This window comes from Erythrolamprus reginae, chromosome 4 (genome assembly GCF_031021105.1).
Source record: "Erythrolamprus reginae isolate rEryReg1 chromosome 4, rEryReg1.hap1, whole genome shotgun sequence".
In the NCBI taxonomy this organism is placed as follows: Eukaryota; Metazoa; Chordata; class Lepidosauria; order Squamata; family Dipsadidae; genus Erythrolamprus; species Erythrolamprus reginae.
Window position 1 is genome coordinate 114,316,600 of NC_091953.1, and position 13,714 is coordinate 114,330,313.

A 13,714-nucleotide genomic window follows, 5' to 3' on the forward strand; every position below is an offset into this window, starting at 1 on the left:
ATAACATCCATATAGCAAGAAATCATATAGCTGGGAATAGTCACCATCATAAATGTTATGCCGGGCTTTAATCAGCCAAAGTGCTCTCCCACAAACCACAAGCCTGGAATACTGTGAAAACAAAAGCAGAGCAGATAAAGGCAGCTGTGAAGATGTCACAGCCGCCCCTTCAAGAGTCCACACTGTACTTAACTGTGAAATAGTCAAAAAGTCCTGGTAAATCCTGAAGCAATCCAAAATGAAACAACACTCGTCTCTCTCCAAAGGGATAATCTCGCACGCATGCTCTCAGCGACGCTAGCAATTTATCAGCAGCCCCTTTAGCCTAATTGCCCCAGCCACAAGTGTTCTCCCTTATCTTCTATAATATTTGCGCAGTTGTTCCCTTCTCATCATAAACCTGCGCCTGCGAGCATCTATGAATCCCTCTTCCTCTGAATCTAATGATGATTCACTAATGGGGTCATTAGGTAATGGGCTGCCTGTAACTACCTCACCATCCGATCCTGATTCACTTCCAGAGTCTGCCCTTGACACAGAATCCTCACTCTGTCTGAAGCTGTTGGCAGCAAAACCGGTCTCTGATAACGTGAGGATTCTCCCAAATCAACACCCACAGTCCTTGGAGCAGGAACTGGCCCAGAGCCAACCACAACAAGAAATATCTTCAATTAATTTTTAATAGCATCCTGATATCAGAGATTTACACGATTTTAATACTTAGCTTGGACTTAGATTTGTCGATCTAAACAAAGGTTTGAGTCACCCAAATTCTGAGCTTTTATTTCTTTCCTAATGGATTTGCATGCATTATTTGCTTTTACATTGATTCCTATGGGAAAAATTGCTTCTACTTACAAACCTTTCTACTTAAGAACCTGGTCACGGAACGAATTAAGTTCTTAAGTAGAGGTACCACTGTACAGTGTTCCCTCGATTTCTGCGGGGGATGCGTTCTGAGACTGCCCGCGAAAGTTGAATTTCCGTGAAGTAGAGATGCGGAAGTAAACACTATTTTTGGCTATGGACAGTATCACAAGCCGTCCCTTAACACTTTAAACCCCTAAATTACCATTTCCCATTCCCTTAACAACCATTTACTCACCATTATTACTGGTACTCACCATTGAATAAGACACTTAGTGACCCTGATATTTATAAACATAACTATTTATTAACAATTATTTTTTTTGTTATTTATTTGCAAAAATTATTAGTTTGGCGATGACATATGACGTCATCGGGTGGGAAAAACCGTGGTATAGTAAAAAACCCGTGAAGTATTTTTTAATTAATATTTTTTGAAAAACCGTGGTATAGGCTATTCGCGAAGTTCAAACCCGTGAAAATCGAGGGAACATTGTATTTTAGTCTTCCACTCTGCAGTTCATAGATGCTTTGGGTTTATTTATTTTTTCTTTATATTAATCCCGTTTTTGGTGTAATTCTTGACATTCCCGATTTGTTTAGGCTGGAGCAATGTTTTATAAGAAGACTGGACTGGGCCCCTTGCCTCAAGCTCTCTTTAATGGCGTGCCTTTTAACAGAAAAGAGATGAATATTGCAGAACTAGAGACTTCTCTGCTGAAGATCATAGATGCCACAGAGGCCTTTCAGCGGGCAGTGTCCACGGTACGTTTTTTTTTTCCTTTAGTAGACAGGAATGTCCAATGAAATATGGGCTAATTATTAGTGGGCCACTCCGGTAGCGGAAATGTCAACGCATGCATATCCGAGCCTGCAGGATTTGCGCATGCATGACTACGTGAGGTTTGGCTTCTGCACATGTGTGTAGCAAGGAAAATCTTGTGCAAGGATGCGAGATTTTGGCAATTTTGGGGTGTGTGTGTTTGTTTCCGTGCATGCGTGGAAGAAAAAAATTTGGCAAAAATTGCTGAAATCTCGCACATCCGAGCGTCCTTGTGCTAGATCTCACACTGGACACGTGCACGCCAAATGCACACTCACCCGTCACCAGGACTGGACCAGTAGTGCTGGCAGAGGGCACTCCCTCGCTGGGGCTAATACAGTGTTTCTCAACTTTGGCAACTTTAAGGCTTATGGACTTCAACTCTCAGAATGGCTGGGGAATTCTGGGAGCTAAAGTTCGCACGTCTTCCGATGTTTAAGGCTGAGAAACACTGAGTTAATATATTGCTGCCATTATGTTTATATGATACTTGTTTCATAAAGAATTGGTTTGGAGTGAACATCTAATTATTTTAATAATTGCAAACATTTTAATAGTTGCAAACATCTAATTAACGGCATGGTCCATCTAGTCTGCCCTTATACTATTTCCCGTATTTTATCTTACAATGGATATATGTTTATCCCAGGCATGTTGAAATTCAGTTACTGTGGATTTACCAACCACGTCTGCTGGAAGTTTGTTCCAAGGATCTACTACTCTTTTAGTAAAATAATATTTTCTCATGTTGCTCTTGATCTTTCCCCCAACTAACTTCAGATTGTGTCCCCTTGTTCTTGTGTTCACTTTCCTATTAAAAACACTTCCCTCCTGAACCTTATTTAACCCTTTAACATATTTAAATGTTTTGATCATGTTCCCCCTTTTCCTTCTGTCCTCCAGACTATACAGATTGAGTTCATTAAGTCTTTCCTGATACGTTTTATGCTTAAGACCTTCCACCATTCTTGTAGCCCGTCTTTGGACCCGTTCAATTTTGTCAATATCTAGAAAGAAGGAGACTGTGAGTTCAAGTCCTGCCTTAGCCATGGGTGACTCTGGGCCACTCACTCTCTCTTAGCCCAAGTCACCTCACAGGGTTGTTGCTATAGGGAAAATAGGATGAGGGAGGCTTGTTAGATGTGTCTGCCACCTTGAGTTTTTGTGAAAATAATAAAGGTGGGCTATAAATAGCTAAATAAATACAGTCATACCTCGTCTTACGAACCTAATTGGTTCCAGGGGGAGGTTCGTAAGATGAAAGGTTCGTAAGACAAAACATTGTTTCCCATAGGAAACAATGTAAAGTCAATTAATCCGTGCAACCAAAAAAAGAACCCCGCAAAAAAACCGCTGCCGCCCGGCTGTCACCTTTTAAAACAGCCTGGGGGCTTCTCAGCGACCTGCCGAACGCCGAACGCCAAACCCGAACTTCCGGGTTCGGCGTTCGGGAGGCCGCCGAGAAGCCCCCAGGCTGTTTTAAAAGGTGACAGCCGGGCGGCGGGGCTTCCCAGCAGCCTCCGAACACTGAACGCGGAAGTTTGGGTTTGTCGTTCGGCTTCGGGAGACGGCTGGGAAGCCGCGCGGCTGTTTTAAAAGGTCACAGCCGGGCTGGGGGGCTTCCCAGCAACCCCCCCAGCCCGGCTGTGACCTTTTAAAACAACCGCGTGGCTTCCCAGCCGTCTCCCGAAGCCGAACGACAAACCCAAACTTCCGCGTTCGGCGTTCGGAGGCTGCTGGGAAGCCCCCCAGCCCGACTGTCACCTTTTAAAACAGCTGCGCGGCTTCCCAGCAGCCTCCGAACGCCAAACCCAGAAGTTTGGGTTTGGCGTTCGTAACACGAAAAAAGTTCGTAAGAAGAGGCAAATTTTTTCTGAACCCCGGGTTCGTATCTTGAGTTGTTCGTAAGACGAGGGGTTCGTATCTTGAGGTACCACTGTACATAACACTTTGGAATGTAATTATATACTTGTTGTATTTTTAAATGATTGGAGCCATTGCATTCTTTAGAAATAGATGTTTAAAATGTTCTATTTAAGGCAATGAAAGAAGAGAAAATATTCAGTTCTGTGCTTCATATTTAAGTCAGATATGAAACCCATTTCTCTTGATTCATTAAGCTGTAGCTTGCTCCTTCCTATTTTGTTGAATACCTTATAGCTGACTCAGATCATACATTACATTAAGTTATAAACTATGCTTTGCCATTCAGAATAGTTTGTAAGTACTCAGTATTGCAGTACTCCGTATTATTTCTTTCTGGTTTTGAAAGGATAAAACAGGCCTTCTCTAAATGTTTGTGCTAGAAGACAGAAGATAATGCTTATTTAAATATGTTAAAGGATTAAATAAGGTCCAGGAGGGAAGTGTTTTTAATAGGAAAGTGAACACAAGAACAAGGGGACACAATCTGAAGTTAGTTGGGGGAAAGATGAAAAGCAACATGAGAAAATATTATTTTACTGAAAGAGTAGTAGAACCTTGGAACAAACTTCCAGCAGACGTGGTAGATAAATCCACAGTAACTGAATTTAAACATGCCTGGGATAAACATATAACCATCTTAAGATAAAATACAGAAAATAGTATAAGGGCAGACTAGATGGACCACAAGGTCTTTTTCTGCCGTCAGACTTCTATGTTTCTATAGTTACGGTACCTAAGAGCTTGATAAAATCAAGCTAAATAAATATATCCATTCATCCATCAGAGATTGTACACCCTGATTTCAAGTTAAGGGGAAGATACATTTCAGCTGTGCAAATTAAACTTTTATTCTGATTACAGGGCTTGCTAAACGATCATAAAGATGCAGTTGATTTCATCATGGAGCAACAGAATGTAGTTTCGCATATAAATGATAGAATTCTTAGTGATGAAAAAAGATACTTGAATTTTGAAGTCCCATCAGGTAAACAAAGTGGTATGTTACTTCTCTCTTGTTTATTTGTGAAGAATTCATTTTGATATCATGCTTCATGTTATGCCGCAATGTTGATTTTTTTTGCAGTTCCTATAGATGTGAATGACCACTCAGCATTTTTGTTTTTGGACTCTCAAGATAAAACATTTGTTATTTCTGAAAACATGAATTATGTTACAAAGCAAGGTAAGCTTCATTATGTTTAATCTTATTACTGATTCTGTATATACACTGATTGTAACCTCATAGTTTGTTTTGTCTGAGTCCCCCCCAGACGCCAACACCAACCAAAAAGAGTATCCAGACACACTGGTAAAAAGCAAAGGCAGTTTATATAATTCAAAGCAAACACAGATAATAAAAACTGTTCTTACAGACAGGAACACTATGAAGCTTCACAGAGGTTTCACAAAGGCCAGGCAATAAAACAGGATTCTTGCTGGCAAAAACAACGCTGGAGATAATAAAATCCACGCCTCCCCCAAGTCTTCCAGACTTCTAGGCCACAAGCCAAGATCAGAGACGCCGAGAATCGAAGCAAGGTCACAGGACTCCCAATTGATAACTCTCCACAAGACTGTAAGGGCGGGCCTGCCTTTTCAACCCTGCTGAGGAAAACCACACCCAAACCCAGCTGTTGCCAATTCAGGAATGGAAATACCTTTCTAATTGGCCCTGTCTTTGAGCTGCTCGTCGCTGCCTCATGTCTATTATAGCCTGTGCGTCTTCATCCAATGAATCCAGGCTACTAGCTGGGAAGAGCCCCCCCCCCCCCGGGGGTCTCAGGCTGCTCTCCCTCCTCCTCTTCCTGACGTTCCTCTCCCCCGTCTGCCTGGTCCTCCCCCTCCTGTTCACTGTCCTCCTCCTCTGGGCATGGATCCGGCAGAGATCCAGCCGGTCCCTGAGGAGCCTCAGGCTGAATCACAACATAGTTGATACATACATGATGCTTATGTATGCGCATAAGGAAAAACAAATCACCAAAATCTCACACGCAAGATTTTGCTTTATTCTGCTGATATATTTTCTGTTTTGATTGCCTATATTGAACAGTAGAAATTCTTGCTTTTCCTTTATTTTTTTTCAGATGATGCTTTAACCTACCCAGTAACCATGTGGATTGTGGCTGATTATGAAAAGTCAGAAGGAAGGCAATTGCTTTCCACTGCACTGAAACATGTGGTCAGTTCTTTACAGTTTCTTTTGCCTGCCTCATTTTAAAAAAATTGATTTGGCCAAATTTAGAGAGGAAATACAAATAAGATATACGCATTTGCAAGAAAATGATTACAGATAAAGCTCTGTCCTTTCCTCAAAATAAAATATTATTACCAAATTACATATTACCAAAATATGTAATTACTGCATACAATCATTAATGCATGACAGAAATTATGCATTTGTAATATCCACAGAGAAATTTTGCTTGCAGAAAGAAGCTTTTATTTAAGAAACCCAAGAGAATTCTGTGCAATTGAAACAATGGGGACAGGGGGTTGGTTTTGGAAGTTCTGCATTATCTTTACACATTATTTTAAATAAGAAAATGATAGAGCAAAAATTTCTTTTATGATAGTGAAAGATATAAATTGTAGAAATAATAAGATTCCTACCCTGAGCTGTACATCTTAGTGTTGACCTTCAGAATATGGGCTGGAATTTCTGCTTTTTATTGTGTTTTTATTGCTGCAGGGAGCTATCTAGAACTTGGGAGGATAAGCAAGAGATAAACTCTTTAAAATAAGCACCTACATACTGCATCTGATTCTTAGAAAGTAAAGAAAACTTGGCATCCTAAATTGTTTTCTTTCCTTGATTTTTCTGAATCTCTAGAAAGCAAAGCAGTTGGGTCCCACAAAGTGGATCTTCTCCGGGTCCCGTCAACTAAGCAATGTCGCCTGGCAGGACCCAGGGGAAGAGCCTTCTCTGTGGCAGCCCTGGCCCTGGCCCTCTGGAACCAACTCCCCCCAGAGATTAGAACTGCCCCCACCCTCCTTGCCTTTCGTAAACAACTTAAAACCCACCTCTGCCACCAGGCATGGGGGAATTGAGATCCTCTTTCCCCCTAGGTCTTTACAATTCTATGCATGGTATGTATGTATGTATGTTTGGTTTTTATATTAATGGATTTTTAATCATTTCTAATACCAAATTACTATTGTACACTGTTTTATTGTCGCTGTTAGCCGCCCCGAGTCTCCGGAGAGGGGCGGCATACAAATCCAATAAATAAATAAATACATACATACATACATACATACATACATACATACATACATACATACATACATACTGCTCCCAGGCTATATAAGGTTTTTGGTTGTAGTTTGTAATCTGCTTCTATTTTACAGAAAAGCAGCAGTCATATTCGGCTTGGGATTGTGAATAATCCTACTTCAAAAATAACAGAAGACAGCACTATTATGGCAAGAGCAATCACCGCAGCATTTTTAACCCAGAAAAACTTTCATTTGAAAAACTTTCTTGGTCGGATTCTTAAAGAGGAAACGGCAATGGCCCTTGCTGCAGGAATTAAAGTTAAAAAGTTCTTTCTCCCGGTTAGTATTTGCCTAATTATGTACTTGACTGAGTTTTGGCAGAGCATATATAACTTTATCTTAATATCAGAAACTAATATGTAGTTTCTGTTAATATCACTGGATATTGACATTTTGATTTTAATATCACTCATTTTTGAAAAGTATAACAACCTATTTCTATAATAAGTTGATATATTAGTGTAGTCATGTTGCAACTACAGGATATTCTTATATATACAGGTAGGTATCAATCTATTTATGTTTGGTGGTAGTTTATCAAATACCCAATAGAGTTCTCTATTATTGCATCTATTACAATGAAGAAGAAGGGATTGTTCCTGAGAGAAAGGCAGAAAATAAATCTGACAAATATATAAATAGAGCATAAATTCAAGATACAAGGTTTTTTTCTTCATTGCTCCCAAATTATACAAATATACTCTCTAGGATTTATGTTTGGCCCTCACTCTTGGCATTTACAAAAAGTGTAACACTTCATCTGTTTTCCAAACTTTTAATAGTTAATTGTTTCTGGACTGTTTCAAAATTTTCTTAGCTGTGCTGAACATTTGGCAGAGTAGAAATACAGAAAATAACTTAAATAGAATAACATGGGAACACGTGATTACAATAGAAATACTCGTGGAAACCAATAATGTTTTCTGCTTTTCTGCTTATCTATCAAAACAACTAAATTTTATTTAGTATCATGCTCTGGATACCCAAGAATTAAAAGACTACAGTAGAACCCCGACTTACGAGACTAATTGGTTCCGGAAGGAGGCTCGTAAGTCGGAACGCTCGTATGACGAAACATTGTTTCCCATAGGAAACAATGTAAAGTCAATTAATCCGTGCAACAACAAAAAAACCCGCTGCCGCCGAACGCGGAAGTTAGCGTTCAGAGACAGCTGCGAAGCGGCGCGCGTGTTTTAAAACGTGGCAGCCGGCCTGGGGGGCTCGGGGGCTTCCCCCCGAGCCCCCCAGGTTGGCTGTGACGTTTTAAAACACACGCGCCGCTTCGCAGCTGTCTCCTGAAGCCGGAACGCTAACTTCCGCGTTCGGCTTCAGGAGACAGCTGCGAAGCGGCGCACGTGTTTTAAAACGTGGCAGCCGGCCTGGGGGGCTCGGGGGCTTCCCCCCGAGCCCCCCAGGCCGGCTGTGACGTTTTAAAACACGCGCGCCGCTTCGCAGCTGTCTCCTGAAGCCGGAACGCTAACTTCCGCGTTCGGCTTCAGGAGACAGCTGCGAAGCGGCGCGCGTGTTTTAAAATGTGGCAGCCCGCCTGGGGGGCTCGGGGGCTTCCCCCCGAGCCCCCCAGGCCGGTTGTGACATTTTAAAACACGCACGCCGCTTCGCAGCTGTCTCCTGAAGCCGGAACGCTAACTTCCGCATTCGGCTTCAGGAGACAGCTGCGAAGCGGCGCGCGTGTTTTAAAACGTGGCAGCCGGCCTGGGGGGCTCGGGGGCTTCCCCCCGAGCCCCCCAGGCCGGCTGTGATGTTTTAAAACACGCGCGCCGCTTCGCAGCTGTCTCCTGAAGCCGGAACGCTAACTTCCGCGTTCGGCTTCAGGAGACAGCTGCGAAGCGGCGCGCGTGTTTTAAAAGGTTGCAGCCGGCCTGGGGGGCTTGCCAGCCCCCCCCCAGCCCCCCAGGCCAGCTGCAACCTTTTAAAACACGCGGGATACGAGCGCCAAGGAGCTGTCTCCTGAAGCCGAACGCGGAAGTTAGAGTTCGGCTTCAGGAGACAGCTCCTTGGCGCTCGTATCCCGAATGTGAGCTCGGGAGGCGAACAAAAATGTCGCTCCCCTCCCAGCTCTTATCTCGAGTAGCTCGTAAGTAGAGCTGCTCGTATGTCGAGGTTCCACTGTACTTCAATTACTTTGAAGAATAGCATCAATTATCATGTATCTAAATGCTCAGCAGAGAAAAATGTTAAACATGCCTTTGTAGTTCTCTAATTAGGACTGTACTTTTATACTTTATGTTCCAGGCCATGGATACTGATGCTCTTGAGAAGAAATACAATACAATGGGGGTTGATCTGATTCAGACTCATCAGATATTTTGTCAGGAAGTTCTGAAATTGCTTCCCGGAGAAATGGCTGTTATCAGTAACGGCAGGGTAAGTAAAGAATGGGGAGATGGCATTTTATTATTGGGTTGTTTTGTTTTACTCTCATTCACATGTATTTGAAGAGGAAGGCCGGTCTATTGTCATGCTCTGTTTAATGAAAAAGAAGAAAGTAAATATATTGCTCAAAAAAGTAAAGGGAACACTTAAACAACACAAGATAACTCAAACCTCTGGGAAATCAAACTGTCCACCTAGGAAGCAACAATGATTGACAATCAATTTCACATGTTGTTAGCACATTCAACTTTGTACAGAACAAAGTATTCAATGAGAATATTTCTTTCATTCAGATCTAGGATGTGTTATTTGAGTGTTCCCTTTATTTTTTTTGAGCATTGTATATTTCCAATTCAAAGTTCCCCAAGCATTCCAGGATGATACTTTCAGTCCTTTGAAAGACTAGACTAGACTAGACTAGAATAGAATAGAATAGAATAGAATTTTATTGGCCAGGTGTGATTGGACACACAAGGAATTTGTCTCGGTGCACATGCTGTCAGTGTACATAAAAGAAAAGATAAATTCGTCAAAAGAGAGCTTCATTCTTTGATCAACAGAGACAATCCAGCATTTTTTCTCCTCTAGTCTTTTAGAACAGTATACGGTTTCCTGTTTGAGCAAGGGGTTGGACTAGATGACCTCCAAGATCCCTTCCCTCTCTATTATTGTATGTTCTATGAATTCTTAGAAAAAAATAACTTTTCTATACTTCATTGGGCCTTTCTTCTAACTTTTCAGCAGAATAAACATTTCTGCCCACATCTTGAACGTACCAGGTTGAGAATGCTATTATATATATATATATATTTGCCTCTGATTGTTAAAAACTGTTGGGAAATTTTCACTTACTACAGAATGTATGACAAAACTGTTACCTGATGCTTATAGCAAAGAATGTTTTGTGCCCGTTTCATTTCTCAGTCACTTTCTGGACATAAGTCAGCATGCTCTGCAAAGCAAAGTATCGTATTCTTCTCCTAACGTTGAATTATGTCAATTTCTATTCTGTAGATATTAGGCCCTTTGAAAGACAACGAATTAAATACGAAGGACTTCGATTTGTTAGAGTCGATAACTCTGAAGGCAGCAGCTGCAAAGATTAAAAGTCTTGTCAAGAAAATGGGGATTGACCATAAACGGTAACTTTTATTTTGGAAGGCTTTATAGTGAAGTGAGTTTTGTAGATATTCTGTCGTTTATAAGAGATGCTGGATTTATCTGGGTGTGATCTGGGTGTGGAAGACATTGCAATCTGTTCATAGCCTTTTTGATTACCTTTGGTTTTATTGTTTTTGCTGCATTAATTATATCATTTTCACATCATGGGGGAAAAGGAATCTTCAATCTGAGTATTGCATTGGCAGTTCTGCGTTAGCAAAAACTTCAGAAGAGAAGGATTTAGGGGTAGTGATTTCTGACAGTCTCAAAATGGGTGAGCAGTGTGGTCGGGCAGTAGGAAAAGCAAGTAGGATGCTTGGCTGCATAGCTAGAGGTATAACAAGCAGGAAGAAGGAGATTGTGATCCCCTTATATAGAGCGCTGGTGAGACCACATTTGGAATACTGTGTTCAGTTCTGGAGACCTCACCTACAAAAAGATATTGACAAAATTGAACGGGTCCAAAGACGGGCTACAAGAATGGTGGAAGGTCTTAAGCATAAAACGTATCAGGAAAGACTTAATGAACTCAATCTGTATAGTCTGGAGGACAGAAGGAAAAGGGGGGACATGATCAAAACATTTAAATATGTTAAAGGGTTAAATAAGGTTCAGGAGGGAAGTGTTTTTAATAGGAAAGTGAACTCAAGGGGACACAATCTGAAGTTAGTTGGGGGAAAGATCAAAAGCAACGTGAGGAAATATTATTTCACTGAAAGAGTAGTAGATCCTTGGAACAAACTTCCAGCAGATGTGGTTGGTAAATCCACAGTAACTGAATTTAAACATGCCTGGGATAAACATATATCCATTTTAAGATAAAATACAGGAAATGGTATAAGGGCAGACTAGATGGACCATGAGGTCTTTTTCTGCCATCAGTCTTCTATGTTTCTATCATCCTGTCAATGCTCGAACCATAAGATGGGCAGCATATAAATTTAATAATAAATGAGTATGTATTAAAAACATTTTTAAAGTTTGCCACCTAGAGTTTAAGGTTGGGCAGCTTAAAAAATTCTAAATTAATAATATAGCACAGCAAATTACAAAAGCATAGAGTCTGAATGTAGTCTTAAGTCTTTGAGTCCTTCTGTCATCCAGACTTGATAGCATGAGAGAAAAATTACCTCATAATACTAGGCTTTATATTTACATAGACCTAAATGATAAAAATTGATTTTTGATGACCTCAGCAGTTGAGCTTAGTTTTTGTTGGAGCACAAATATAAGACAGAGATGGATTTAAAAAGGCCAAGGATGACCATTGTTATGGTCTTAGGAAAAAATAAAAGGATTTTCCTTTTCTACAGTATGCCTTGTAGGGCCTTCCTTCTACTTGAGATGGATTTAAAAAGACCATTGTTGTGAAAACTTCTCAAAAACCTATTTTTGTTCTTTAATTTCCCACATTTTATTATGCAAGGAAAATTCATCATTGCCAGTCTTCTTTGGAAACCTACAAGATTGTGGTGGTGTTGCTTTTTGATATTTTATGACACTATTTTAACGAGATTCTTCCATTCCTGAGTTATATACAGTTCTTTTCTCTTTTTTTTAATAGTGGCAGTAATTTAGTGATGCAAGTGAACGCTCTTCTTTCTTCTTTGCCAATAGCTGATGACCGTCACGATGTTGAATTTTTCAAAGACCAACATAGGTAAAAATAGTCCTTCCTTTTTTTAAATGGTAATTCAGTTGTATGAATCATTAGCAATATATTCTGTTTGCAATATTTATTGCTGCCACCATTACAGTGTTCCCTCGATTTTTACGGGGGATGCGTTCTGAGACTGCCCGCGAAAGTTGAATTTCCGTGAAGTAGAGATGCGGAAGTAAATACACCATTTTTGGCTGTGGACAGTATCACAAGCCATCCCTTAACACTTTAAACCCCTAAATTACCATTTCCCATTCCCTTAACATCAATTTACTCACCACTATTACTGGTATTCACCATTGAATAAGACACTTACTAATCCTGATATTTATAAACATAATTATTTATGAACAATAATTTTTTTTTTTGTTATTTATTTGCAAAAAAATTAGTTTGCCGATGATGTATGATGTCATCGGGCGGGAAAAACCGTGGTATAGGAAAAAAACCCACAAAGTATTTTTTAATTAATATTTTTTGAAAAACCGTGGTATAGGCCAGTGTTTTTCAACCGGTGTGCCGCGGCACACTAGTGTGCTGCGAGACATGGTCAGGTGTGCCGCGAGGCGGTTCGCCCCCCCCGCTATTGCCCCGCCGCCGCCGCTATTGGCACCCTCCCACGGGAGGCCGGCAAAGGTTGCTTTGAAAGTCGGCCCCCTCGCGCCCATGGCTTCTCGTCGCTTCCCTGAAAGCGCGCTCCTCATCTCCCTGCCAGCCCGCGGGGGGGGGGAGGCGCCGGCAGCAGAAGGGAAGGGAGCCGCGGACGCCCCTGCCTCCCCACGGTGCCTCCGGCCCCCTCGGCCTTTCGGCGCTGCCCCCCGCCCGCCCCCTCTCCTCCTCCGCTGTCTCCTGCCTTTTGGCGTGGCTCCTCCCGCACCCGGAACGCAGGAGACAAAAAATGGCCCAACTCTCGTTCTCTCTCCGTTCTCAGCAGAGGCCAGCGGGAAAAAACAAGATTAACTTTATTTGCGTAATTTATATTATTAATAATAATAACAATAATAATTTATTAGATTTGTATGCCGCCCCTCTCCGAAGACTCGGGGCGGCTCACAACAATAATAACAGTGTTACAATGTAAACAAATCTAATATTAAAAAACATCTAAAAACCCCATCATTTAAAAACCATGCAACACACGCATACCATACATAAAAATATAAAAGCCGGGGGGAGATGTCTCAATTCCCCATATTCCACTTTTCAAAGAAACATTCAGTGAAAAAGACTGACAAGTGAGGAAATATTTAAATACTAAAATATTTAAATATATATAAAGACTAAAATCAAAGTGAGGTCAATAAAATTTAAAAAATATATTTATTTCAAGAAGACTGGAATGTAGATATGTAACAACTTACACAGGAAAGATGAATGTGCATAACTGGGAGTCCACAAGTGTTAAAGTTGCTAAGTTTGGGGAACCCTGGTTTAATGTTTCCTCTTTGCCTTCCCTACCTAGCGTACTGAAGATAAATCCAGATCCAAGTGAACCCTACTTTGATGTCGTTGGTGTTGTTGATCCATTAACAAGAGAAGCCCAGAAGTTATCACATTTATTGATTGTAAGAATATATCTTTGTCTTGTACATTGTGGTGACCTTAAG

At 41.1% G+C, this 13,714-nt stretch overlaps 1 protein-coding gene across 1 annotated transcript in view; it reads left to right on the forward strand.

The window, feature by feature from the left end:
* Nucleotides 1–13,714, forward strand: part of UGGT2 (UDP-glucose glycoprotein glucosyltransferase 2) — an 88,266-nt gene that overhangs the window by 45,193 nt on the left and 29,359 nt on the right. Inside the window, exons 17-25 of the mRNA XM_070751285.1 lie at nt 1,471–1,632; nt 4,478–4,601; nt 4,701–4,799; nt 5,701–5,795; nt 6,965–7,171; nt 9,146–9,277; nt 10,301–10,428; nt 12,012–12,107; nt 13,570–13,672. Coding sequence (XP_070607386.1) covers nt 1,471–1,632; nt 4,478–4,601; nt 4,701–4,799; nt 5,701–5,795; nt 6,965–7,171; nt 9,146–9,277; nt 10,301–10,428; nt 12,012–12,107; nt 13,570–13,672 — 1,146 coding nt within the window. The remainder of the gene's footprint in view (nt 1–1,470; nt 1,633–4,477; nt 4,602–4,700; nt 4,800–5,700; nt 5,796–6,964; nt 7,172–9,145; nt 9,278–10,300; nt 10,429–12,011; nt 12,108–13,569; nt 13,673–13,714) is intronic.